Source organism: Helicoverpa zea, chromosome 9 (genome assembly GCF_022581195.2).
Source record: "Helicoverpa zea isolate HzStark_Cry1AcR chromosome 9, ilHelZeax1.1, whole genome shotgun sequence".
In the NCBI taxonomy this organism is placed as follows: Eukaryota; Metazoa; Arthropoda; class Insecta; order Lepidoptera; family Noctuidae; genus Helicoverpa; species Helicoverpa zea.
This window is the reverse complement of record NC_061460.1, coordinates 3,384,978-3,412,713: the sequence shown is the minus strand read 5'-3', so window position 1 is coordinate 3,412,713 and position 27,736 is coordinate 3,384,978. Positions and strand designations below refer to the sequence as shown.

Genomic DNA, 27,736 nt, shown 5'->3' with positions numbered 1-27,736 from the left:
ATCACCGAACTACAAAATAATTGATCATTAAACTATTGCGTATTGTTTTAGTTTCAACTCTATAACCATTTTAAGTTGACCTTCCCCTCTCCCTGTGCTAACAGAGAAACAAAACCAAAATGTGGTTTGTAGCGAAAAACAGAGTTCATGTTATATTGGTTACGAGTGATAGTACCGATTCACGAGACGTTCTCTAATCAGTCGCTTGAGTAGCGCTGCCAGTGAGCAGTCCCCTGCGTCTGTCCAATTTAAAAAGAAAAATACAACAAAAACGTGAAAATAAAATCTTCACTTTGTTACCAAAGAAATAAAGATCATTTTTGAAAATGTCGAAAGTGCTTCTGAGCAAGGAGTTGCCGGATATTGAGGTTAGTTTCAGCTATTTTTATGTTTACGTAGAATGTTTTGGTTTTAGATAATATAACACGTTTATGTTAAGACACAGTTTGGCGTACCGTGAACTGGTTTTCTCAGATTATTTAATATCGTAGTGCCTATCTTATTGTTATCAAAATATTGCTGGGGGGGAATTACCTACTTTAATAGTCAAGGTAACATTTTAAGCACGTACACTGATAAATCTACTATCCTACAAATAAATTAACATAAAATTAACAAACGAGACAAAGACTTGAGTTCTTAATTCCGTATTATCACATCATTTAGTACATAGTAATTAACACTTGGACTTGTATGACTGGTTTTAATTTTGAATATAAACAACACATTTTCCTCCGCCGAGCTCCGCTCTATTCGCTAATTTGACCGAGGCCGATAGCTTATTACTTAGGAGGAACAACAAACAAAGGATCTCTATTTACTTTGACTTATTATAGGCAGGTATTTAATTAATTGCTTATAGAAAGGCTCTTTAATGAATGGCCTCCTCTTATGGGACGGACCACCTATCTATCTACACTTCTACAGCGTTATTAGACCATAACGTTCCTATATGGCTCTGGTACCGTATTAGCTACATTGGTACATCGAGCTAGTTAAGTACATAATTACTTGATGAGTAACGAGTTAACAGGGTATTTAATTACTAGCGTTTCCTATGTTTTCATCTATTTAAACGGAACGTTCATTTATGTATTCGAGACTTAATCCCGTACTGAAGTGGTTTATTACTTATATTCTAAATTTGTTAGATTAAAAAAAATAGAATTGAGAATCTCCTCCATTTTGGGAAAATTAAAAGAGGTACAGAAAACAAACTTTAATTAAAGCATAATTTTTTTAATACTGTGTGCAGTAATAGTTTTTTTATTAAAAAAATGCTGAAGTTATACAAATGTTAAAATGAGGCACTGAAATTAGGTAACTATATGATTAACTCCCTCGTACGTTACACATGTGGACCTACAGTTCTCTCAATTTAAAAACAATTGATAAGGGGTGTGTCAGATAAATTGTTAAAATCATAACGAAAAACAGATAAAACGATGATTTTACATCACAGTGGGACTAACTGTCAGGGGTTATCTTCTATTACATACGTGTGAAATATTCTTTATGTAATCTACGCGTTTATGAATCAAGGTTAACGTTCACAGTAGATATTTACAATGATTACACACTGTCAACATGATATGTTAAAACTTAAAACAATTGCTTTTGTTTGACCACGTACGAGTCCCGATAAACTTAAGTTTTTTTTTTTTTTCTATAGCCGACGTAATAGGTCTGCGATAAATAGCTCGCATGTTATCGGCACCAATTTTTTCGTCGCTACGTTCTCAGGATAGAAGACTGGAGGCCTTAGGTACTTCAGTTATTACATGTATACTTTGTCAAATTTTACCAAGCGATCATTAACCTTCCACTATTGTGATAAGGTTGAAAATGTATTGAAGAAATTTGACACATTTAGGTAGCTTGGTGTGCCGTCGTTTAACACTGATATTGTTAAATCACCTAAATAAACAAGATTTATGTAAAAATAAATGTCGTAGATATGGTTAGAATATTAAATAAATAATGATACCTATTTATAAATAATTGAAATAATCCTTTGTTTTTTTGACAGAACCTGTTAAGGCTCAATCCGACGGTAAAGCCCTTCACTAACTTGGTCCCTTCAGCTCAAACCAAGAGGAATAAGCAGCATTGGAAGAGGAATGAAGATAGGAAATGTACTGTAAGTATTGACAACATATTTCTAGCACCTACCTATTTCTATTTAGGTAGTTCTACTTATTTCTATCTAACAAAATAAAATAATGTAACTAGAAATGACGAAGAAACCTGAAATCTAAAATAGTAGGTATATTTACCTTGTACACATACTTCTCTTTTTAACAGGCTTAAATTAGCTTCACTTGTAACTATGTATGTAAGAAAATCTTGGAATCTTAGTTTGACCCACTTCCCGGCCTTCAATTAGGATGAAATTTTGCACACGTTCTGAGTTCTGATGACAATACATGACTAACTAAGAAACGTTGAAATAAGAGTGTTTTTTAGTTTTTTAAACTATTTCTTGGAGTCTTTCTCATGTAGTCTTTTTAAGTACTATCCTTCAATGGCACAAAGCTGCTGACTTATGTATGATGATAGTCTGATGGATTTGAGATTTATGCAGTTAGAATCGGGTCGGGCACTTTAGATTGATTCACCGACACTTCACCTATAGGTAGATATATTTACTATCTGTTATCTCGGACCTAATCAAAGTGTAACACGTGAATGTAAACGTTTAAGTATTCTATTACCTATCATCGATATTTGATGGATGCATTTTTAAGAGGACGAATTGGAATTTTTGGCGCCAAGGATCTCAATTTTTCTCAGTAAATACAAAACGGATCAAAATACAACTTGGTTACCTGAAAGTTCATGATATAAACCTTATTTTGTTAGACGTAGAAACATGATTAGGTAACTTTTATAACAGAGAAAAATATATCAAACATACCTCTTTTTAAAAAGAGATTCACATATTATGGGCAAACGGGACCGATTTAAGCCTCTTAACTTTTTTAGTAGTTGAGTATATACATACTCTTTAAAATTGTAGAAGGATTTTTTATCAAATTATCATTTCTAAATAATAAAATTGTGTGCTAAGTATGAATGTAGATGGATGGAGAGGAAGAGGAAGACCTAAGAAAAGATGGATGGATTGCCTGAAAGATGATATGAATAGGAAGGGAGTGAGCGTCAGTATGACGAGTGACAGGGGAAAATGGAAGAAAATGACATATTGCGCCGACCCCAAGTAATATTTGGGAACAGGGCAGGAGAAAGAAGAAATAATAAAATTACAAAACCATTTTGTCGCTTACGACTTTTAGTTATAAGCTAGCGCGCGTATTGTTATCCTCGCCCCGCTCAGACGCTCCGACCCCTTTTGGCGCCTTAGATGCGCGTGCCGGTTATGGAATTATTGTTGACCAATTCGTCGCCTTAATACCACCTATATTTTGAGACGATATAAAAACATCATTCATATACAAGTACCTAATGATATAAACGCTAATAAAGTGAGTTTGTTGGTTTTGGTTTCATTTACGGTAGACCGCTGATCAAAGGCATACATTCATCCGGGTTTTAGGAGAATTCATGCGGGAATTAGGCCCCAGTTCTCTGACAACATAAACGCCCGTTTTTCTTAAAACAACTAATTTATTTAATTTTAAAATTCATAGTAAGCCTTTGTTCTAAGAAAACTGACCCTTATGTTGTGGGTAAAAATTAGTCTAAGATTGCTTTATACCTAAGGCCAATTATTTTTAAGGCACGAAAAGTTTACTATAACAAAACCTCTTTCAGGCCTGTCCAACTCTAACAAAGAACTTCGATGACATCAAGCACACGACACTATCGGAACGTGGAGCGCTAAAAGAGGCGGCTCGCTGCCTCAAGTGCGCAGACGCACCTTGTCAGAAGTCCTGCCCCACTCAGATCGATGTCAAGAGCTTTATCAGCAGTATTGCTACTAAGGTTTGTGGTTATTATCGATTATCGTCAAGAATGTTTATCGTGTCATTGATCTTGTAATCTGTACAAGAATTTCATGGTCTGCTATATTGTAATCGGGTGGGATGGTTAGTACGGAATCGATTATCTATATGGCAACTATCGAAACCAAAAATTAATTATGATATATAGTCCTATCTTGAAGATAGAACTGTAGTATAATTAAATATGATGCATAGTCATTAATGTCACAACAATGAAAATTGATAATTTAGTCAGGGTCTCCAAACTTATTTATACAACATGTAACGTAATTAACGCACACCCTCAAACACGCTAATTAGAATATTATGTTAAAATCATAATACATACACTGAATTTTTAATTTAACATGTATATGCATTGTTATTTACTAAATTAATATCAATTCTTGGAGAACATAACGAAACTACGGAAAAAGCCGACAATACACGAAGTCTTATTACTTTGAGTTACGGTCTATTTGAATTTGTTTTGACTGTACAGGGTTAATATGACAATAATTTCCGTAGTTTTAATTATTTTTGGGATAAAAAATTATCTATATTTAAAATGATATAAATCGATTCAGTAAACGATTCTGAACAAACTAATTTCAGGATGTGCGTTAATTAAGTTACATGTTGTATATACTTAATGTAGGTACTACCTATACACGATGGCCACAGCGTATTTACCTCTATTCTTTTTTAGCGCGTCATTTTATTTCGTTTGGAACTGAATTTCTACCATTTGGGACTGATTTAGGATTCACTAATTTCTAGAACTACTATGGAGCGGCTAAAGCGATTCTGTCGGACAATCCCCTCGGCCTTACTTGCGGTATGGTGTGTCCCACTAGCGACCTCTGTGTGGGAGGCTGTAACTTGCACGCTAGCGAGGAGGGCGCTATCAATATCGGTGGATTACAACATTTCGCTGTGGATGTGAGTATCAAGGGTTTTTTATCTGATATTTGAAATGAATGTACCATATTTTGCGACTGTTTGCAAATAGTCTACCAGTATCCAATAATGATGATGATGGTGACATTCTATTGTCCCTTATGACGAACAAAGTAGCTTGCAAAAGGCTTTTCCTCTGCAGTGCGAAACCCACTAGGATATATGGGGAAATATTTTTTGGTTTATTGCTATGTTGGCAGTATTTGTTCCCAATTATTTGGAGTGTAAACATATATCCTGACCCTATCTGCCAAACAGATTTTCAGCAGCATTTAATTAGACTCGATACCTACCTATTAACAAAATACTAAAATAAAGACTATAATAATCATTGCTTCTTGCCACTACAAAATTCACCAAATATTCCAGGTATTCATGAAGATGGGTATCCCCCAAACCCTGGACCCTAACACGAAGCCACTACCAAAGGGTGGTGACCAGAAGATCGCTTTAATCGGAGGCGGACCGGCCAGCATCAGTTGTGCTTGCTTCCTAGCTAGGCTGGGGTATAAGGACATCACTGTGTATGAGAAGGAGAAGTACTTGGGTGGATTGAGGTGGGTACCAAGAATTGAATTGCTTTACAAATATCTATGTTTACATTTTAATACATGTGTTTAAAAGTCCAAGGATTGTCATAAAAAGTCACAGTAGAAGGTCTCAAAAATCTTCAGAAGGCCCATGGCGGGGTTTGAAACTCAAAAGTTATTTTAACGTTTGGCCACCAAATACTTTTCCCTCAAAAATCGTAATCTTTAATTTCCGTTAGCACTTAACAAAAATATGGCTCAAGCGCTGTACCGTACTGCCATTTAATGCATAATTCAACATCCACTTCTAAACTAGCCTAGACACAACAAACCATAACTAAATGCATTTATTTTATTGGTCCTCTTATTATGTAATTAATTAATCTTCCTTAAAATTTCCAGTTCAGCAGAAATCCCTCAATACCGTCTGCCATACGATGTTGTACAGTTCGAGGTGGACCTCGTGAAGAACCTCGGAGTCAAGTTCGTCACCGGCAGGAAGCTGTCCACTAAGGATATTACTGTAAATGTAAGTACCTATATCAAAATTATGAAGGTTTTAGTGTAGAATGGGAAGATATAGACCTAGGATAGCAAGGTTGCGTTGCGGTCTATTTATAGAATGCTACCTATTTATCATTTCAATGGTTCCAGTTAGACAGTAAAGTAAGGACTAGGAAGGGACCGGGTTAGAGAGGAATATATAAAAAAATATTAAGGAATAAGAGTAAAAGTATCGCCTCTCCTAATCTAATACTAATTACACAATACTTTCCTACCATTCTCATCTTTGAAGTATATAATTTCATCCTCCGAGCCATTTCCCAAACTATGTTGGGGTCGGCTTCCAGTCTAACCGGATTCAGCTGAGTACCAGTGCTTTACAAGAAGCGACTGCCTATCTGACCTCCTCAACCCAGTTACCCGGGCAACCCGATACCCCTTGGTTAGACTGGTGTCAGACTTTCTGGCTTCTGACTACCCGTAACGACTGCCAAGGATGTTTAATGACAGCCGGAACCTACAGTTTAACGTGCCATCCGAAACACAGTCATTGGTGTTTGAAGTATATAATTTACAAGAGCTTAAACCATTAATACAACATGTTGTTTTGTTATATTTCTAGGGCCTGCTGGAAGACGGTCACGCAGCCGTGTTCCTTGGTATCGGTCTCCCAGAACCGAAGAGCATTCCTATCTTCAAAGGGTTGAACCAAGAAATGGGTTTCTACACCAGCAAGGACTTCTTGCCTCTTGTGGCTAAGGGTAGTAAGAAAGGTATGTTTACGAACCATTTTAGTAAATATTTGTGTGTAAACATAAACCTTTGGCAGTCGTTACGGGTAGTGAGAAGCCAGTAAGTCTGACACCAGTCTAACCAAGGGGTGGTCGCTCCTTGTGTGTTCACTGATACTCAGCTGAATCCGGTTAGACTGGAAGCCGACCCCAACATAGTTGGAAAAAGGCTCGGAGGATGATGATACATAAACTTTTGCTATATTAAAATAAGCATGGTAGTGTACTCTGAAGTATCAAATTGTCTTTATTGGTTTTTAAGAAAACACATTTTTCTATTACAAACTCGAAATTCCGTACATAACTTTAGCTACTATTTTTCTAAAATATATCAGTTACCCAAATAATTTTTGCGCTAATTTCCAGGTCTGTGCGCTTGCAAATCTGCGCTACCCGCCCTCCACGGCCACGTGATAGTGCTGGGCGCGGGCGACACGGCGTTCGACTGCGCCACCTCTGCGCTGCGCTGTGGCGCTAGACGAGTCTACGTCGTGTTTAGGAAGGGAGTCACTAATATTAGGGCTGTGCCTGAAGAGGTAAGGAATTAAGAAGTTTAACTTTTTGAGCTTACAAACAACGTTAACTGGTAAACGTACACAATTAGGTTTTCTGATAGTGAACTCAAGAATAGAATATGCCTGGGGCAAAATTTACAAATTAATTACATTTCTGTAACGTTCTAATATCAACCTTATTCATAAATCCATAAGAGATTTTTTGTCTTGTCCTTAATCTGCAATTATATTATAAGCTTTTTTTCCTATGGCTTGACTTGACTTAGGTATAATTTTTGTTTTCAGGTCGACTTAGCAAAGGAAGAGAAATGCGAGTTTGTGCCGTTCATGTCTCCTAGAGAAGTCATAGTGAAGAATGGCAAGGTATGTTTCAATTCAGAAAATATAATATTTAATGTCATACTTCGTACAAAAGTGAATCATTTTTCTTCAGGATAGATCCTGAAGAAAAATGATTCACTTTGTGGTGACACGATGTTCTAACATAACCAACCACCGGCCATTTGCTCACGAAAGAACTGGCTAAGTTTGCATCTGATTAACACACAAAAAGTCCCGTTTTTCCACTTTGGGAACCCTACAAAATTATTTTCAATCTTAAACCATATCATTTTGAGACTCCTCATTTAATATTTTTTGTAATTTTATTTAACAGATAGCAGCATTAAAGATGTGTCGCACTGAACAACTGGACGACGGAGAGTGGATAGAGGATGAAGATCAAGTGATGCAGCTCAAAGCTAACTTTATTATCTCCGCCTTTGGCTCCGGACTTTATGAAACTGACGGTAAGGTTCATTTTCAATTAGGTTTTACCCACTACCTGATGGTACTACTTCCTGCATCTGGTTAATGAGTGGTCTCTATGTAAAATCCATAAGGTAGTTCTAGTGTAAAAATGGAACAAACTTCTATGTATAGGTACATACAAACTTTCGCTTTTAATATATTAGTAGGATTTTCCCTGAGTGCGGAAAGAGGGTTTCCTGCCTATATTTCTAGAATTAGCAACTGACCTTTTGAAGAGACTTATCTATAATTTTTAAACAGTCGTATGTCTTTATTCGTTAAAACAGTAACTAATGAGCTCAAATTAAAAGTGCCTAAAAAGACCCTAACAATTAGAGAGGTAGATATTTCTAAATATTATCTTTTTATATGCAATTGATTCTTATTATGTAATATTGTATATTAATATTTTCTAGTAAAAGACGCGATGGCCGGCGTTAAACTCAACCGCTGGGGTTTGCCAGAGGTTGATGAAGCAACCATGCAGAGTGCCAGCAACCCCAAAGTGTTTGTGGGCGGAGACTTGGCCGGGGTTGCGGAAACCACGGTCGAGTCGGTCAACGATGGCAAAACTGCTGCTTGGTATATGCATTGTTATTTACAGGTAAGTTTCTTATTATTTTTTGGGATTCTATAGGATTTCAGAAGGATAAGTTTGGGTAAATGCCAAAACCCAGCTTTTCAAAGCCAAGTCACTTATTTCCGAGCTCTCAAGGTAGTTGAAAAAATATTTCCCAGAGCTTTCCAAAGTAAAAAAGTGTCCTTGATTTCTTTCAATGCTAGTTTTTTCTCATACGGCATATATCTTTTCTTCTCTTAAGGCTCAAGTTCGCCAACAACGTTAACATCCTCTTTTCCTAAGACAATTGTTCACTTTGTTAATTGAAGTTGAAAAGTCATAATATACAGTTGTTTTAAGAGAACTTGTGTATGTCATTGATAAACTTGGGCCGAAAAAAGTTGTTGATTTGAGTACTATCGCAAACATTAAATTATTTAACCAGAAAAATCATTATTTTTGCCTCATAACGCCTTAAAATATTTATCATTCAAACTGCTTTCCAGGGCATACCATTCTCAGCACCAATCGAACTACCGAAGTTCCACACTCCCATCGATGACGTGGACCTCTCCGTGGAAGTATGCGGCATCAAGTTCGAGAACCCGTTCGGTCTGGCCAGCGCCCCCCCCACTACCAGCACTGCCATGATCCGCCGAGCCTTCCAGCAGGGCTGGGGGTTCGCTGTTACTAAGACTTTTGGACTTGATAAGGTGAATATGAAGGGATAGTGGAACATATTTGTATATTTTTGGATGTTGCTATATAATTTCTATATATTTTTTATATTCTGGGTCTAACATCTGAGTAGAAGTTATTACGTTTTATTGTGAACCTGTGTTGAATAACAAGGCTCATTGTTGTAGGTATCATAATTCGTTGCGTCTGCTTTCGATTTTACTGCAGTGTATAGAAGTATAGGTCACATGATTGGGACCAACAATTGTACCTAACCTTCTGACTATCATTATTAGAGACTAACTGATACCCGCATCTCAAGGGAACTTCTTCCCGTACTCAGACAAAATTTAACCTATGTCATCGGGAATAGTGTAGCTTTCTTCAAGTCGTTTCGGACACCTTAGGGTACAAAAACATCTTTAAATCTTAGGTACTGATATTTAAAGATATGTTTTACCTATATAATTCTCGAATCTATTTCCCCTACTAAATTTTCCACCTTATCCCAGGACCTGGTAACCAACGTGTCCCCCCGCATAGTCCGCGGCGTAACGTCAGGCGAGAACTACGGCCCCGGGCAGGGCTGCTTCCTCAACATCGAGCTGATCTCCGAGAAGTGTGCCGACTACTGGTGCCAGAGCATCACTGAGCTGAAGAAGGATTTCCCACATAAAGTACGTAGATATAGGAGTAAATCCTTACCAAAATGTTTACCTAAAATATAAACTTTAATGTAGAGGTGCATAATGTGACTTGGCTACTAAATGTGAGCTTTAATAATGTATTTAGGGATTAATAGTATTTTTAGTGAGACCCTAACTCATTTCGTAATATCTTTTTTTTTTAATTTGTTGTAAATAACTTTGATTTGATTAGTCATATTTCTTTACTACGTAATGGTTTCTATAAATTGTCACATAATTTTTATTTAGTTTCAAAAGAATTTTACAATCCATATTCACACAGAAGTTTGATAGACCGCCTGCCAATCGCAACTGCCTATCAAGGATCTAATCGAAGTTTTCACAGCATTTTTAGAATACCCCGTTAATGGATGATCATTTGTCCAAGTTTTTTTACGTCCATTTCAATATTTTTTCTGCAAATTCCAGGTAATAATAGCATCAATAATGTGCTCATACAACGAGTCTGACTGGACGGAGCTAGCTCAGAAGGCGGAAGCTTCGGGCGCCGACGCTCTGGAGCTGAACTTGTCGTGTCCGCACGGCATGGGCGAGTCCGGCATGGGGCTAGCTTGTGGACAGGTAGGATTTCATCTTATGGCTATGTGATAGAGTTGAAAATTGTATGGCAGTAGGATTTTTTTTAATGTTGCTATGAGAGATGAGATTAAACTTTATATCAAGGTGTTAGAGTTAAAAATTGGATGTTATGTGATTTTTTAGTTTTGTCGTGTGGTCGCTTATAGAAGATGAGATTCATTCCTTTAAACTTTATGTGTGTGTGGTAAAGGACAATGCTCAAAAAAAACCCAAGCCCGGCGCAAACGAAAAGTAACTCAAATTATAGGTAATAATAAGTAATGAAATACTGCATAGGAGGTAGGGAATGCAATCCCGACTCGAGATTGCAAATTCGGGATCCCGCGGGATTAGAAATATCAATCCCGCGGGATCCCGGAATTTTCGGGATCCCGTCTAATTAAAAAAAAAATGAATTCAGATGACTGAAAAAGCTAATAACTGCTTGTTTGTGATAGTGAGGTTAATTAAAATAACATTTTACTCGAAAGAAAATAAAAACCTTTATTCTTTAATCTTTCCGACTAAATAATCAGGTTGTAAGGAAATTAACGTAGGTAAATTAGGTAATCAAAACAATAAGCTTATTTCAATTGAATTAGGAAAAAGAGTGATTTTGAAAAAGACTCCTTAAAAAACAAAGGGTAGGTATTAATAGTTTCATCTGCTAAACGGTATCTAATGTTTGTTGCAATGTACACCGCTGCTGAGAATGCCCTCCTCTCCGACTCAACGCTCGCGCTGGTTGGCAACAGCGTGGCGAAGCAATTATATGCAAACTGCAAAAATCGCCCCCTTGTTCCTCCACACTCGAACAAATCCATTTCTTTTTTAATGGTAGATTCTAATTTGTCTAGGTTCGTGGCCGTGGATATACGTGCAAAAGGACTTTTAGAAGCTCGCAGAGTTTCTTCTAATTCCTCTTGAAGTGTTGTGTGTGTGTGGTTGTGTGTGTGTTGCGTAGCTGACCACTGCCGCCCAATCCCGTCAATCTCAACGGGATCTCGTCATATGATGCGTCGGGATTGATCCCGAAAAATTACACGAGATCTCGCGAGATCGGGATCCCGCGGGATCGGGATTGCATTCCCTAATAGGAGGCATCATCGAAATCAATGGCTAAATGTATGAAATTGCTATTTGATTTTTTAAAGGGGAACATGAGCAGCTGGGGCTTATAGTTTAATTAAAGTGCTATCTGAGACAACAAACAAGTAATATGGCAAGTAGTTAATAAGCTTCTCCAAAAAGATAAATCAATACCGAAATACAGGCTGCAGCGCCCACGTCATCGCGTCATGAGCGTTTTACATTACTTAGGGTGGGCTAGACATGAGGAACAGTTCGCGCATCCCGCAACATTTTTGGATCTCGTCGTGTTAGAAATAAAGAATCGATGACTTTTAAGCGTTATTAGATATTAAAATGAAAAGTGCAGTCATATCCTGTTTTAGTTCTATCATCCTATTATTTTGTAAAAGTAGGTAGAATAGTGGAGAAGTTGCTATAAACATGTCATTATGTTGCTCTTAAACCACAACTGTATCTGTTTGCTGTTCCTTTTACTAATACCTACATTATGTTACCTCTAAAATCTTGAGTAGCAATGTACCGCAGATGTTAAAATTCGAATAGCAATTTCACGCATATAGCCACTGATTTCGATAATGCCCCCTATGTAATATTTAATTACTTATTTTTACCTATATTTTGAGTTACATTTCTTTTGCGCCGGGCCTGGGTTTTTTTCTCATACTTCATGAGCATTGTCCTTTGAAACTTGTTAGTCATTTAGTTATGATAATATAGTTTTGTCGTATGGTCGCTTGGAGATACGATGAAATTGAACTTTATATCTGACTCTTAGAGTTGAAAATTGTATGACATTTCGTCTTGCTGCTTAGAAGCGTCAGAGGTTTAATTCATTAACAAGATTGCCAGATTTTAAACAAATCCGTTTAGCCTTTCAGGTCAAATTATAAAAACTATTAAGTATTATTAAGTCCTAGGTAAAAGTATGGCTAAAACAATAGATATGTACGTATATCACAGCTATTTTTATTTATATTGACAGGATCCAGTCCTAGTGAAGGGTATCTCCCAGTGGGTACACAAAGCTGTCAAGATCCCGTTCTTCGTGAAGCTGACGCCCAACATCACTGACATTGTCAGCATCGCTGTCGCTGCTCATGAAGGTAACTAACCTTTATTACCTTTTTTTGTGGGAAATCATCAAATGACCTCCTCCCTTGTGGGTCAAGCTTGGCAGTGTCAGACAGTTACTGACTAATACCCATACTTGTTGCTTCTTGTGCCCTTTGTGACCAAAGTCGCGGTAACTCTTTCAAACAACTCGCAACCTCAATTTTTTTTATCTAACGTAGCATAATAAAATGGAATTTGCAAGCGAGTTACAATTGTCATCAAATTATCTTGCTCGACCGAACTGTCGGAAAATCAAAGTTATTTGACCCTTGCCTCAGTTATTTAACATTTTGCATGATTGATCAAAGAAACCTTTTTACAATTACTTTTTACAATTACTTCCATTTATACTCCATTTCTGTTCAGGTGGTGCGGATGGTGTGTCAGCTATCAACACAGTGTCAGGTCTGATGTCAGTCAGAGCTGACGCTACGCCTTGGCCAGCTGTGGGTAAGTGGCAGTGGCATGCCCACACTGAAATAATTTATGAGTGACGTTATAGTTATCGGCACGAATCTTGAGCTCTGACCTTCACCTGCGCAGAAGTAATTTATTGAGTCCCTTTTGTGGTATGAAGTGAGGCGCTGGGGCGGGCTAAAGCGGCGATTGGCCCGCAGTGCATCGCGTCATAGCCGTCACTAGGGATTGGTTCTTTGCTAATAAATCACTTCTGCGCAGATGTAGGTCACAGCTCAAGATTCGTGCCGATAATTATACACTTATTTTGTTCTTTTTATATACCTGTATACCCTATATGTATTATGTACCATTTCTAGTACCTAACTCCTTTATGTAATCTTTCTATATATTTCCTTATGTAAACTACGTTCTACCCGTGCCCTGTAAACTCCATTGTATACTCTTTCCATATACTCCCTTATGAACGAGTCCTACTCCTCTACTTATGCATACTTGCTTATTTTATTGATATGTCGTTTTCCTATGTGCTACGGACTACCATATACTCTTTTGTGTATTCCCTCCATGTACTACCGAAGACGTTATCGTTAAAAAAACTGTTCACATTTCATTTTCATTCCCCAGGTGTAGAGAAGCACACGACATACGGCGGCGTGTCGGGCAACGCGACGCGGCCCATGGGGCTCCGCGCCGTGTCCGCCATCGCCAACAAGCTGCCCGCCTTCCCCATACTCGGCATCGGCGGCATCGACTCCGCCGACTCCGCGCTGCAGTTCATCATGTGCGGGGCTCCGGTTGTGCAGGTAAAGGAAATATATACTAGCTGTCCTGTGGGAACACACACACACAGTCTTGGACACCAATGACTGGGATGGGACGTTAAACTGCAGGTCCCGGCTGTCATAAAACATCCTTGGCAGTCGTTACGGGTAGAAAGAAGTCAGTATGTCTGACGCCAGTCTAACCAAGAGGTATTGGGTTGCCCGGGTAACTGGGTTGAGGAGGTCAGATAGGCAGTCGCTTCTTGTAAAACACTGGTACTCAGCTACATCCGGTTAGACTGGAAGCCAACCCCAACATAGTTGAAAAAAAAGGCTCGGAGGATGGATAGGATGGCATGTAATTGCTCCCATATGCTTAACATGCTCATATTCCTTACATTATTTCATTCCAGATTTGCAGCGCAGTCCAAAACCAAGACTTCACCGTAGTAGAAGACTATATAACAGGCCTTAAAGCCCTACTGTACTTACGTACTAAAGGCCTACACGGCTGGATGGGACAGTCGCCGCCCACCTTCAAACATCAGAAGGGAAAACCCGTGAAAACTTTGTATGATGAAAATGGCAAGGTAAAGTCGATCTTATATGTGATTTGTTATAGAGCTTATTTTTTATTTTATTCTTCAAAAGAGTTTGTTGTTCGGAGTTGATAATATCTAATGTTTCTGTCGACAACTTATTGTGAAAATTATATAAGAAACGTATAAATGGTTCCTTCCCATTTTTAACTGAATACAAAAAAAAAGGAAGACCTCAGTTATCTCATATTTGGATGAACCGATTTTGATGCGGTTTTCAGCTTAGTATTTGCCAGATTTAGGAGAAGATTTTAGTTTACAAAGTCGGTTTTTCTTTTAGAAAAAACGATTGTAATAATTTGTATGTTCATTCCAGGTACTAGCCCACTTTGGGCCATACAACAAAAAGCGAGAAGAGTTACTGCACGAGGCCAGACTAAAATCAGACTTACTAGCCGACAATAAGGTTCAAACTTACCTGTCTAACGGCATCAATGGTGACCATGAAGAAAGTGTGGATATTCCTAAGATTAAAGATGTGTTGGGCGAAGCATTGCCAAGAGTCGGGACTTATAAACATCTGGATAATACGAAGCAAGTTGTAGCTCTTATTGATGATGTAAGTACACTTGCTTTGTACTATTTTCGGCTGGTTTAGTAAATTTTTAGGGCAATAATAGATCCACTGGTACTCAGCTGCACCCGGTTAGACTGGAAGCCGACCTCAATATACTTGGGAAAAGGCTAAACAGATGATGAATAGCTCCACTCAAATGTATAAAAGATTTCCAGCTTTGCTACATGGCAAATTGTTTTATGTAGGCACTGAATAGATGATGTTTATATGGAACGTCGAATTATCGGTTTGTACTAAGACTAAAACGTTTATGTTTTGTTCCAGGACATGTGCATAAACTGCGGAAAATGCTACATGGCGTGCGCAGATTCCGGCTACCAGGCTATCGAGTAAGCTAAATTAACAGTTTGCTTGAAAATATGGCAATTGAATAAAAATAACCCATTGGAAATTTCTTACTGCACAGTAAAAAACAGCCTATGGCTTTCGAATTAGTTTCAAATTAGTTTTCAAATATTGACGAATTTTGTTTCTGTGTTGGGAGTAAAATTGCGCACATTTCATTATTCTATACTTTCTTATTGTTGCATTCTTTTTCTTATTGATTTCAAGCAAATTGCTTTTTGTTTCAGATTTGACCCCAAGACTCATATACCACACGTAACCGAGGACTGCACTGGATGCACCTTATGTCTGTCTGTTTGTCCCATTATCGACTGCATATCGTAAGTATATTTGTTTTTACGCAGATTTTAACACTTCTTATAATAAGAAATCAGTGCCTGTTATAAGTATGTAGGTACGTGCCTAATCTTGTAGGAAGTAATAGGAAACAAACCTATTAATATTATCTAAGTTATTTTAAATGCATCCAAGAAAATATCAGTCATGGGTGTGTTAAAAATATTATACCTACAAAATACAGGTGTAAAGTTTTGTTCAAGAGTGTGAAAATGGCTTATTTTACTTATGTATCCAAATCAGTATGTTAACTTATAATATTTTTTATGTAATAATTAAAACACATTTTTTTACTTTGCAGCATGGTGCCTAAAACTATTCCTCACGTTATCAAGAGGGGGATTCGCTACGATATACATCCGATTTCACCTCTAGACGGAGTGTGCCAATAAATAAAACAAGAACCTGTATCAAAAATGTATATAATATTATGCGTAAAAAACAGTAATAAAATAAAAATAATACAAAATAATATCAATCTCCGTTAAAAACATTGTTGTATATTTTCTTAGCATTATCTCCTGCATTTTCCCAAGAAAACACCCAACTATTTTCAGGATTTACGCCTAAAGTTAAAGCTGAAATTGGTTTGGGACAATCATAGTGACTTTTGTTTACAACATTCACTTCTATTTTCCCATTCATTTTATCATGTAACTTCTGACAAATGAAGCATTCAAATTCATCAATAATTTTGATCCCATCTGATTGGTATGGCCTAGTATTGTACTCCAGTAATACCTTCTCATTGCTAATGAATTGTCTAGTCTTATGCTCTAAATGGGCTTCATATAAACTGTCGTTACTCAACAATAGCTTGATATGCTCAGACATGATCTTTGGAGTCGGATAATCTTGTAGAAGTACCGCCGACTTTTCGTTTGGTAACCAATCTTTGATCGTGGGTGAACCAAAATATATGGGGACTGTGCCCACTTTGATCGCTCGCCAAAACTTCTCGGTTATGTAATCATTACATACACCATTCTCTATAGCTATAACAAATTTGTACCTCGCAACGAATTTCAAAAATTCGTCTTCATCTAAATTGTTTAGGTAGTCATTCTGGAATTTTGCTGGCATATCTTTATTCTTAAGGCAAGTTCCGTAAGAGTCTATTTTGATATATTTCATCAGATCCTTAACATATGCATCTCTTTCGCTTGAAGTTTCACAATCACTCTGTAAGTACATTATAGGAGCAATCTCCTTTAGCAACTCATTTTTCTTAGATGTCTCAACAAAGTACTTTAGGGTCTTAATATCTTCTAATGAATGCAAATATTGCAAGGGAAAAGGAATGTTACTATATCTACTAAAAGTAGTTGAAAAATTAAACAAGTTTAGTGCTGATTCATGTAAGAATTCTTCCACATTTCTTGGTGATTCTTCATGATATAAGCCCCAGATGATGTCTTTCGGCTGTCTTGGTAAGGGCAGTGCTTTAAAATCTATAGTTGTTCCATAAAACAAGTATGCTCCCACCTCATAAAGTTGGTCCTTCTTTTTATCGCTGTAGACATGACACTGCACATTATTAGGGCAATGTTTAAGGCTCGAAGTGCCTGGAAACTCCATAGTCCACCAGAGTATCACAGGATACTGAGAAGCTGCTTTTGCGACACTTGTTTCATCCACAGAATGAATCATCTGATGTAAGAAGAATAACACTAAAAATACTAGCAAGAACCACATTAACACACGCAACCGCACCAGCATTATTCTTTTAAATATATAATTTAACATAGTGAATATACAATATACCAGAGTCCATGTATATTTGGTTAATCTTTTGCACATTATAGTGGTACACTGAAGGCTCGTTTTAACTATCAATAACTCACAGATAGCTGTTGCAACAGGAAGCCGTTATCAGCCATCCTAAACTTGAACTGTTATTAAAAATAATACAATAGTAAAGATAACAACAAATTTAATATTCATATTAAAAGGTCAAGCCTCTCTCTTTACGCATGTAATATAAGTCCATTGAGAATGCAATTATTAAATCAGCATAAAACAATCCATAAATGGCTCCTACTAGTCTACCAACAATAAAAAGGTTGATGAATGCTAGTACTGTTATTGTTAGCTCAATGATGACGTAATACAATTCTGCCTCAAACTGTACTTGGTCCACAACATACAGCACCATTAAAAGCGTGGAGCACATGACAGTGGGTGCGGCCACCAGGCAATGCAATGATTCCACAGGTTCCACTACGTGAGGCAGTATATTGAGGAGCAGTGCCACTACCTAAAAGTAAGAGATGGACCCACTTGTACACTTTCATTTATACAACAACTAATCTAAAACTAGATGAGAAATTATTCCCTCCCTCTTGGTCTAAATTTCAAAGGTATGATATATGTAGTCATCATATGTAGTCATGAAATCTTTTAGTCTTAAAACTATACAATAATACGAATTCATATGCCTTCTGAAGCATTTTATTTATTTTAACATTCAAGTTTTTCTTGTCATTGCAAAACCTCTTTCTTTGATCACATAGAACAGATCTATGCACAATGCAATGAGCAGATGACAATAAAATAGTCCGTACAGAGCCCCAGTGGCGCTCCCAGTTACTATTACGAAAATAAATGCAAGGACATTAAAAAATATTTGAAATATTAAGTATAGTTGTTCGGCCAGGTCATGCACTTGGTCCACTACATATAGCACGATGAACATTACCGACAGGACGAGGGTCGGAGCGACGGCCAGGCAGTGCATTGTGTTGGGCTCCGTCAAAACGAACGGGATTATCATGAGGAGCATTGATAAAACCTAAAAGTAACAACTTCATGACATTCGTCTCGTATGTGTTTTGGAACTTACCTAATACATCTAAGCGCAGGTAAATTGTTATTTGTTTCGAATCGAAATAAAGGAAGCCCTTTTAATTTTCTCATTTTGTGTTTCTTTTGGAGTATACGAATTATTTGCGAGTTGAAATAAAAACGTTTCATTTACAAAGCAACAATTCCAAGAATACTGTACAGCCCATTGAATCAGCCTTGTTTTGTCTTAAGTAATATTTTATCCGAAGGCCTGGTGTTTCGTTAAACTTTATTAACATATTTTCTGCTATCTTTTCAGGATTTAAGAATTTTGTTGTGTAGGTTATGTTTATCAATAAACCAATGTCATTTCATTTGAAAGGTCAAGGTCGAAACTGTAAGGCTGTACTAAGTTATATATTTGGTAAGTATCGACTAAATTTCAACAAGTTTTGATTTTTTAATTGTAGTGTAGGTTGAATCAAAACACATTTTATTAAATGAATATTGTATTAAAATACTAATTATGCCTGGTACACGTAAACTGATAAGTTTATAATTATTATTATGCACAACTAAAAGTACACCCTCTTTCATTAGCGATCAGAAATAGATCAAGTGATAATGCTGTTAACAATGCAAAATAAAATACGCCGTAAATTAACCATAGCCAAACTCTTACAAGATTCAGTAGAAAACATTGAATAAAAGCACCAAATGTAAACAGAATTTGAAAAAATAAGTACATTTTTTCCATGAATAATGGAACTTTTCTTCGTAAATACAAGATAATGAATAACAACGATATAACTAGAGTAGGACCAGTAGATATGCAGTACATATGCCCTTGTGGCCTTGGAATTATCATCGGCAATACGGTAATTACTAGTGAAATCACCTACAAGGAATGAAATAGTAATAAAAATATGTTCAAATTGCAGTACAATAATTGTAGTACCTACGCGAAAAGGTAAATACTTACAAATTCGACCAGTTTCATAATAAAAATATTGTATCTGATTAGTTCGCTCCATTTTTTATCAACTGGTACTGAATCTAAAACAAATAGAACGTTGCAAACTGTTAGATGACTTTTCCATATCTGGTTTGAACAGTTTCAAGTTAAAAAATGCTACAGAGACATCAAATCAATTGCTGAAAAAGAGATAAGGCACAGGGCCTAATGTTGTATTGCTAAGAAGATTCAATCAATGAAAAACATTTAAACACTGTATGTGTGCAATGTGTCTTTACCATTTATTATCATGTCCGACATTTTTGAGGTTTGTAAATTATTTCTTTTCTTTCAATAATTATATAACATTTGTTGTATGGCCCTAACAACTGGTTTAAAAATCATACATATTTACAAAATATAATTATAGTAAAATATATCTTCAAAAAATATATTTGAGACTATCTGATAGACGTCCGTCAGTCATAAGGTTTTTTTATAATTTCTAGATGCCATTTGTTTGCCAGAATGGCATTGGCAATATAAAATGTTTTAGAACACAAACTTGATCTCGTTTTATTATCGTGTACTCAGAATATTTATTTAGCTAAAATCGTTACAAAAAGAAGATGCATCAATGCTTGAAGAACAAGTTCTATAGTAATTTTTATCAGTGTTGTGAAAGCGCAACACTAAAATAAATTATTACCACTTACTAAACCCACTGTCGACTACAAGATGGCGACGTCGATTAGTTCCGCCCTGTACCACGCAGTGTTTGCATAGGGGCGCTGTTGATTACCATTGAAAACTGTCAAAAAATGGTGGATTTGTGCTGTCACATTGGCGTTGCGGTGTGATTTTTATAAATTTCGTTTATAAATTCCAGTCATGTTATAGCTTTGTTTGCAAGATATACATAGCAATAATGGAGGAAGAAGATCCAGTAGTACAGGAGGTAAAACTATCAGTTAAAACTAACTAACAACGTGGTAATTCATTAGGTTATGTTGTTGTGCGAAAACGTAGCTTTTGTGGTTTAATTGGCTATTTATTCGTTCTAGATACCTGTGTTCCTGTCGCAGGCATTATCTCAGAACCTGTATATATACCAATATCCAGTGAGACCTGCAAATAGGGACTGGAAAGACGTTAAAGTTGTGAATGCGTCTGTGAAACCTAGGAACAAGATGGTGAAGCTAGAAGTTGGCTTGGACACGTACAGTGACAAGTATTGTTCGTCTAAAGGCGAACAGATCGCTCTCAATACAGATGGCCAACAGGTAAAAATTATAACTTTGCAATATGTTCAACTGATTTGGCAGGGATTTGATTGACAGCTGTAGCTTGATGCAAAAGTGTAAGCAAATTGTGCAAAGAACTGGAGATGTTCTTAACATGTACTTATTTATTTGTAACAGGAATCATCATGGCACATTAAAGAGAAGGACAAATCACAGTACTTTAGACATGGCATTATGGATAAGATTGTCTATGAGAGCAGTGTGCCGTGCACAGAGACGCAGCACTATGCTGTTGCTATACTGCAGGATAAGGAGTTACACTGTACACCTATACAAGGTATGGAGTTTTTAAATAAAGAGGATAGATAAAAACAACAAAGAAAGAAAGAAAATAATTTTTACAACAGTTATTTACTGAGTTTTTCTAGTTAGAAAAATATTAATTTGATTGTAAATAAAATATAAACCTGCCTTCTTTATAAAATTCTTATTATAAAAAGCTTCTGTCTGTATGTGGTTTGCCCACATCATGTAGGAAATATTGTAAGCATAATAAGCATAAGCAGATATTATAATAGTAGCCTGTTTCAATAAATAGTCTCGTCTATCTGTAAACATATTATTATGTTAGGGTTGGATCAGCAGTTTCTGTACGTAAAACTCTGGTACTGCTTCTGGTCTAACTGGAACCAACTCCAACATAGTTGGAAAATGGCTTGACACATTTTAAAATGGACGTAGTTATGCAGAAACGTTCCAACCCACAAGTCACCCGAAATCGAGTTATTGTGATTGAACAGCCTAAAATTTAGCATATGGTTATCTAAACTCAATATAATTCAACAATAAAACCTCTAGTACCTTTACTAGTTAGAATAAAAAAGAATACAACTGAAACGCATTTACGCATACAGTGGGTTGGAACGTTTCTGCATAACTACGTCCAAATATTAGTTATAAAGTACATAAAATCATTTAAAAAAATTTTTTTTTAGGTATCATCCAAATGAGGCCTGCCTACTCCTATTTTGATAAGCAAGACAAGCGCAAGAATGACAAGAGTAAAGCAGAGTCTGATGATGAAGACAAAGAGCCTGAAGCACAGCAGGTAATTTAATTAAAAAATAAAACCATAAACAAACCATCTCCACACTAAGGTTTGTTAACCTTTTACATGCCATAGAGTATGGTATGATACTATAGAAAATAAACTGTTTCTTCCGAATCCACATTTTCAGTATACCTACAACAGTTTGAAGTAGATACTTATTTGTAGATTTTAAGGCTCCCTAGGATGCATCTCAGAGTTTCTTGCAGAAATATACAATAAGTTTATCAAGTCAAGAATTACTGCTAGGTCTCGAAAATATCCCATTTTCAAATCTTTAATGTAAATATGATTCAACATTTTGTTCTTGCATGATATTCCCTACAGCAGATTTATTTAATAAGTCTATTTTGTTGACATGACAAGTTAAGCTTCATGAATAAATATTTTTCATTAAATAATCTCATAAAAATATTTTTTACAGGTTACAGTAAAATTCGCGCGTCAAGAAACCGAGGTATCTAAGAAAGCGCGAGAGAAATCTTTTGAAACAATATCGCAGCGAATTAACGATGAGCCATGGTATGACGCGCTATGGAAATCCTCGGAAACCGATCATGCTGAGGTCAGTTGCTATATTTTTTATCATAATCATGTCTATCTATAGTGTACATAACATATTTTACTGCCTTATGCATTCTCTCTTTATGGACCACCCCTAAGTACTATGCCTCTGTACTGTTTTATGTACATATTTGCTCTATAAATTACCTCATTTACTACCCATATAAACTTGCTGTGATATTATTAACTCCTTTATGTACTCATGTTATTAAAATACAGAGGGGTACATCTCGTCATGTATCTGAATTTTTGAATTAATAGTTAATCAAATTAACTATCTACCATGGAGAGAATTTTTCAAATCCTTTAACAAACCATGTCATTCATGACTACCTTTAACCAAAGTAACCTATCAGCTTTATACTATCAGTATCGTTTGTAACCCACTGAACATCGACAGCTGGAGCGCTTGAAGCTATTTAGCGCCACATCATCGGATGGGTCGGCGCTGACGGTGAGCGCGCGGGAGTACGTGCGAGCGTTAGTGCCCGCGCCGCCGGAGGACGAGGCCGATATAGCGCCCACCAAGCTGCCCTCACCTCAGGAACAGTTGAAGGAAATACTTATAAGAGGTAAGTTGTATCTTGGGTCTTGCCAAAGTTTTTGTCGTCATGGAAAACTGTTCAGAATCCATTTTAGGTTTTACGTTACATGCTTGTTCTCCAAATTAAATTGCTGGTACCCACTACCTCCCCACCACATTAGTGAAAACTGAACATTGCCATGTTTTTTTCATTATATGAATATAGTATTCATATAAATATAGTATGATGTTTGATGAATGCCATACTTCGTGTATTTTGCGAGCCAGTGGGACCAAAACCGTTTGTTTTTATGATACATCTATCTATCTGTTTAGAGATATGTAATTGATACTTACTGGTCATTTCACAATGCTATGGCATATAGTTGATTCTGAAAATTAGTTTTTTTCATAACACAAAATTTTTTCGTTTCCCCAGCAAAACTGATGACATTCAAGGATCTATCGGAGCGTATCCGCACGGAGTCGGGCCCGCTGAGCGAGGCGGCGCTGCTGTCGGCGCTGAGCGGCGCCGCGTGCTGCGTGCGCGGGCTGTGGGCGCCGCGCTCGCCCGACCTCTACACCCGCGCCGCGCCCGTGCCCGCCCGCCTCATGTGTGCCGCCAGGGACCATGTGGTGAGTAGTCAGCACATCTCCGCCGACCTCTACACCCGCGCCGCGCCCGTGCCCGCCCGCCTCATGTGTGCCGCCAGGGACCATGTGGTGAGTAGTCAGCACATCTCCGCCGACCTCTACACCCGCGCCGCGCCCGTGCCCGCCCGCCTCATGTGTGCCGCCAGGGACCATGTGGTGAGTAGTCAGCACATCTCCGCCGACCTCTACACCCGCGCCGCGCCCGTGCCCGCCCGCCTCATGTGTGCCGCCAGGGACCATGTGGTGAGTAGTCAGCACATCTCCGCCGACCTCTACACCCGCGCCGCGCCCGTGCCCGCCCGCCTCATGTGTGCCGCCAGGGACCATGTGGTGAGTAGTCAGCACATCTCCGCCGACCTCTACACCCGCGCCGCGCCCGTGCCCGCCCGCCTCATGTGTGCCGCCAGGGACCATGTGGTGAGTAGTCAGCACATCTCCGCCGACCTCTACACCCGCGCCGCGCCCGTGCCCGCCCGCCTCATGTGTGCCGCCAGGGACCATGTGGTGAGTAGTCAGCACATCTCCGCCGACCTCTACACCCGCGCCGCGCCCGTGCCCGCCCGCCTCATGTGTGCCGCCAGGGACCATGTGGTGAGTAGTCAGCACATCTCCGCCGACCTCTACACCCGCGCCGCGCCCGTGCCCGCCCGCCTCATGTGTGCCGCCAGGGACCATGTGGTGAGTAGTCAGCACATCTCCGCCGACCTCTACACCCGCGCCGCGCCCGTGCCCGCCCGCCTCATGTGTGCCGCCAGGGACCATGTGGTGAGTAGTCAGCACATCTCCGCCGACCTCTACACCCGCGCCGCGCCCGTGCCCGCCCGCCTCATGTGTGCCGCCAGGGACCATGTGGTGAGTAGTCAGCACATCTCCGCCGACCTCTACACCCGCGCCGCGCCCGTGCCCGCCCGCCTCATGTGTGCCGCCAGGGACCATGTGGTGAGTAGTCAGCACATCTCCGCCGACCTCTACACCCGCGCCGCGCCCGTGCCCGCCCGCCTCATGTGTGCCGCCAGGGACCATGTGGTGAGTAGTCAGCACATCTCCGCCGACCTCTACACCCGCGCCGCGCCCGTGCCCGCCCGCCTCATGTGTGCCGCCAGGGACCATGTGGTGAGTAGTCAGCACATCTCCGCCGACCTCTACACCCGCGCCGCGCCCGTGCCCGCCCGCCTCATGTGTGCCGCCAGGGACCATGTGGTGAGTAGTCAGCACATCTCCGCCGACCTCTACACCCGCGCCGCGCCCGTGCCCGCCCGCCTCATGTGTGCCGCCAGGGACCATGTGGTGAGTAGTCAGCACATCTCCGCCGACCTCTACACCCGCGCCGCGCCCGTGCCCGCCCGCCTCATGTGTGCCGCCAGGGACCATGTGGTGAGTAGTCAGCACATCTCCGCCGACCTCTACACCCGCGCCGCGCCCGTGCCCGCCCGCCTCATGTGTGCCGCCAGGGACCATGTGGTGAGTAGTCAGCACATCTCCGCCGACCTCTACACCCGCGCCGCGCCCGTGCCTGCTAGGCTTATGTGTGCTGCTAGAGATCATGTGGTCAGTTTACTATAATAATAATAATGTCCTCCTAGCCGATTATCGGCTACGGCGGCTGTTCTCATCTAAGGGGATTTGCCAACTGCGCAGGACATATAGATAGAGCACAAGCAAGCACAGACACATGTGTTCTCTCTATTCCTTCACTCTCATAGCCCCATGGGACGGCAACCCCACACGACCGGAGAGAGATCGGGCGCAGGACCGACATTTAAGTGCTCTACGATGCACGGGTGAATCAATCGCTAACTTCCAATCTCTATGCTGCACTGTTATTTAATTTCATTCTTATTCATAATTTTCCAGCAACTAAATATTTTTTTTTTCTCGTCACAGCTGTATCTCTTCACACAACACTCGTACATTGATCGGCGGAAGGTAGCCGCAGCAGTTCGCCTCCCCCCCACAGAGGTGTTAGAGATCATCCGATCCGTCGCCAAGTTCAACCCCAAGACTGGCTGGGAACTCATCATACCACCCGACGTCGGCTTCGAAATGAAATACCCCGAAGTTGTTCAGCGACAAAACTTATACTGGGAGGCTAGGCAAAGATTATTCAATGAAATGTTGATCGGAGAAAATCTGCCCAAGAGGCAGAGGAAGAAATCTCAACGAGATTCAGTGTCGTCCGACACCATGATGAGCCCAAAACCTCGATGCAACAGTGTTACCGAAGACGACAGTGATCGAAAGAGACACAAAAATAAATCCGCTACCGGTAGTGGGAAAAGGACTAGGAATATAAGTTCAAGCAGTGGTCAGGACGCCACGTGATTCTCGCCCTAGCTAGGTTATCAAATTGTAGAGTATACCCACCAGTGCTTAGTGAACATAAGTGAACTGTGACATGTCAATCATCATTATTAACGTTTTGGTGCTGCTAATCAATGTGCGTAAATGGATTTTTAACATATTATCATCAATGGACTTCCAAACATTTTGAGTTATCATGGAAAATATTAATTCACGACCCAAAACTGTTGTTTTATATTTAAAGTCAAGTTATTTCACTGTTCTTACGCATTATGTTGCTTGCACTCGTTGAAATAATGTTTGTTTGTATAGTAGTTGTTGACTAGCAAATCTTATGAAATATCGTTTTTAGCATTAATTGTGTAAATCTTGAGTTCCCAGTGTTTTGTGTTATTGGTTCATAGTTCACGCGGTATTTTATGACAATTATCAGTGATTAAACTGTAGACTGTATAAATTATTATTGTTTTGTTGTTAATGGTATATCTAGGAGAAAACTTCTTATAAAATATTGTATGGACTTTTTCTCTCCTAGATATTAAATTGACAGATATTTAGATGGCTTGTAATATTGTAATCAAGTAACAAAGTTACGAATACGTTATGAAGTTTCAGCTAGACCTAAATTCATAGATTTTTACATTTTGCATGACTACAATTGTTAAATTTTATATCGAAATATCTGTATTATATTAAATAATTATGTTATAAACGCTTACATTTGTTGTAAGTTTTGCTGCATGGCAGTAACAAGGTTATTTATTGATATGTCATAAACAACTAGCTTGTTTAATATAACGGTAGTTGTTCTGTTCATATTAGGAAATCCACATCATAGTCCTAAATAGATATCAAGTGTATGCAAAAATGTGCCTAATTAGCTTTTATCGGATCTAAGATAATAATATAATGTTATATTATAATTTATATATAAAATATGGCATTGATAAACCGCTAGTAACTAACCCATTACAAACACTGCCGAAATATTAGAAATCAAATAGCCTGTAAAAATAAGAAAATCATGCAAGCAAATAATAGTCTGAAAATAAGTACATTGCCTTTAACTAAAGCAAGCAATCACAATGATCATTTAGGTATATCGTTTTATACATTTATATTTGAGAAGAAGCAATTAATATAAACAAGTAATAATATAGCATACGTAGTTGATCTGAAACTAAGAAAAGTAATAAAAAACTATCGTAAATTTTCCATATTTCTACATCATGTCATCGAAATGTATCATTTATGTATTCATATATTGTGTTAGCCAAACAATATGTCGAGACCACGCTAGGCAAGCTTATACTTAAGATGAAATACGAAATAATATACACCATGTAGCCCTAGATAACAATATCTTCCATAGATAATCCTGAAAAAGTGCGTTTATATACTCCAAAGTGAATGAAAACCGTTTATAAGTCCTTTCATAAAATAAGCTGCTAACTATACTGACTCCATTTGAGTAGGTACAGGTAAAGGAAAACAATCTTGATATAATAAAAAAAAACATCTATACTAATATTATAAAGAGGGAAACTTTGTTTGTTTGGTTGTAATGGATAAACTCAAAAACTACTGGACCGATTTTAAATATTCTTTCACCATTAGAAAGCTATGTTGTCTGAGAGTAACATAGGCTATATTTTATCCCGGTGCAGACAGTAGCTCCCACGGGATGCGGGTGAAACTGCGGGAAAACGGCTAGTATTAAATAAACTATTGCTTCTGCTTGAAATATTGTTTTAATTGTTATTAAAGTTATTGTTATTTACTGTAGTTATATAGAATTGTAGCCACATTTTATTTTAAAACTGTT

General features: G+C 38.5%; 3 protein-coding genes across 7 annotated transcripts; 2 read left to right on the top strand and 1 right to left on the bottom strand.

Annotated features, from left to right (window-relative positions):
• Positions 1-204: 204 nt before the first annotated feature.
• Positions 205-16,269, top strand: LOC124633524 (dihydropyrimidine dehydrogenase [NADP(+)]). Its single transcript, XM_047168776.1, has 22 exons — positions 205-368; positions 2,030-2,140; positions 3,775-3,945; positions 4,725-4,886; positions 5,274-5,461; positions 5,837-5,963; positions 6,561-6,711; positions 7,096-7,265; positions 7,530-7,607; positions 7,900-8,032; positions 8,450-8,637; positions 9,099-9,305; positions 9,783-9,947; positions 10,386-10,538; positions 12,610-12,730; positions 13,107-13,190; positions 13,785-13,963; positions 14,335-14,511; positions 14,837-15,079; positions 15,362-15,426; positions 15,670-15,762; positions 16,080-16,269. The coding sequence occupies exons 1-22, from the start codon at positions 327-329 to the stop codon at positions 16,168-16,170; spliced, it is 3,099 nt and encodes a 1,032-aa protein (XP_047024732.1). The 5' UTR covers positions 205-326; the 3' UTR covers positions 16,171-16,269.
• Positions 16,185-20,251, bottom strand: LOC124633527 (alpha-(1,3)-fucosyltransferase 10). Of its 4 annotated transcripts, none has more exons than XM_047168783.1 (3): positions 20,234-20,251; positions 19,545-19,618; positions 16,185-18,035 (listed from the first exon to the last, which is right to left on the bottom strand). In XM_047168783.1, the coding sequence occupies exon 3, from the start codon at positions 17,576-17,578 to the stop codon at positions 16,253-16,255; it is 1,326 nt and encodes a 441-aa protein (XP_047024739.1). In that variant the 5' UTR covers positions 17,579-18,035; positions 19,545-19,618; positions 20,234-20,251; the 3' UTR covers positions 16,185-16,252. The 4 variants fall into 4 exon arrangements, with proteins under 4 accessions (XP_047024739.1, XP_047024738.1, XP_047024737.1 ...); XM_047168782.1 differs by lacking the exon at positions 20,234-20,251 and adding an exon at positions 19,817-20,106; XM_047168784.1 differs by lacking the exon at positions 20,234-20,251 and adding an exon at positions 19,817-20,181 and having other exon boundaries at positions 17,695-18,035.
• A 54-nt stretch (positions 20,252-20,305) lies between these two features.
• LOC124633525 lies at positions 20,306-27,465 on the top strand. 2 transcript variants are annotated; one of them, XM_047168778.1, is made up of 8 exons: positions 20,306-20,475; positions 20,582-20,800; positions 20,939-21,098; positions 21,757-21,869; positions 22,294-22,434; positions 22,834-23,005; positions 23,396-25,158; positions 25,495-27,465. In XM_047168778.1, exons 1-8 carry the CDS (start codon positions 20,446-20,448, stop codon positions 25,930-25,932), a joined length of 3,036 nt encoding a protein of 1,011 aa, XP_047024734.1. In that variant the 5' UTR covers positions 20,306-20,445; the 3' UTR covers positions 25,933-27,465. The 2 variants fall into 2 exon arrangements, with proteins under 2 accessions (XP_047024734.1, XP_047024735.1); XM_047168779.1 differs by having other exon boundaries at positions 20,307-20,475; positions 23,396-25,071.
• The last annotated feature ends 271 nt before the right edge of the window (positions 27,466-27,736 follow it).

Bases quoted from the DNA above. Each gene is read 5' to 3' on its own strand.
- LOC124633524 (XM_047168776.1), top strand. From the start codon at position 327: ATGTCGAAAGTGCTTCTGAGCAAGGAGTTGCCGGATATTGAG. The intron at 10,539-12,609 runs GTAGGATTTCAT...TTATATTGACAG, and splicing joins TGGGGCTAGCTTGTGGACAG to GATCCAGTCCTAGTGAAGGG. The intron at 14,512-14,836 runs GTAAAGTCGATC...TGTTCATTCCAG, and splicing joins TGTATGATGAAAATGGCAAG to GTACTAGCCCACTTTGGGCC.
- LOC124633527 (XM_047168783.1), bottom strand. From the start codon at position 17,578: ATGTGCAAAAGATTAACCAAATATACATGGACTCTGGTATATTGTATA.
- LOC124633525 (XM_047168778.1), top strand. From the start codon at position 20,446: ATGGAGGAAGAAGATCCAGTAGTACAGGAG. The intron at 21,099-21,756 runs GTATGGAGTTTT...ATTTTTTTTTAG, and splicing joins ACACTGTACACCTATACAAG to GTATCATCCAAATGAGGCCT. The intron at 21,870-22,293 runs GTAATTTAATTA...TATTTTTTACAG, and splicing joins AAGAGCCTGAAGCACAGCAG to GTTACAGTAAAATTCGCGCG.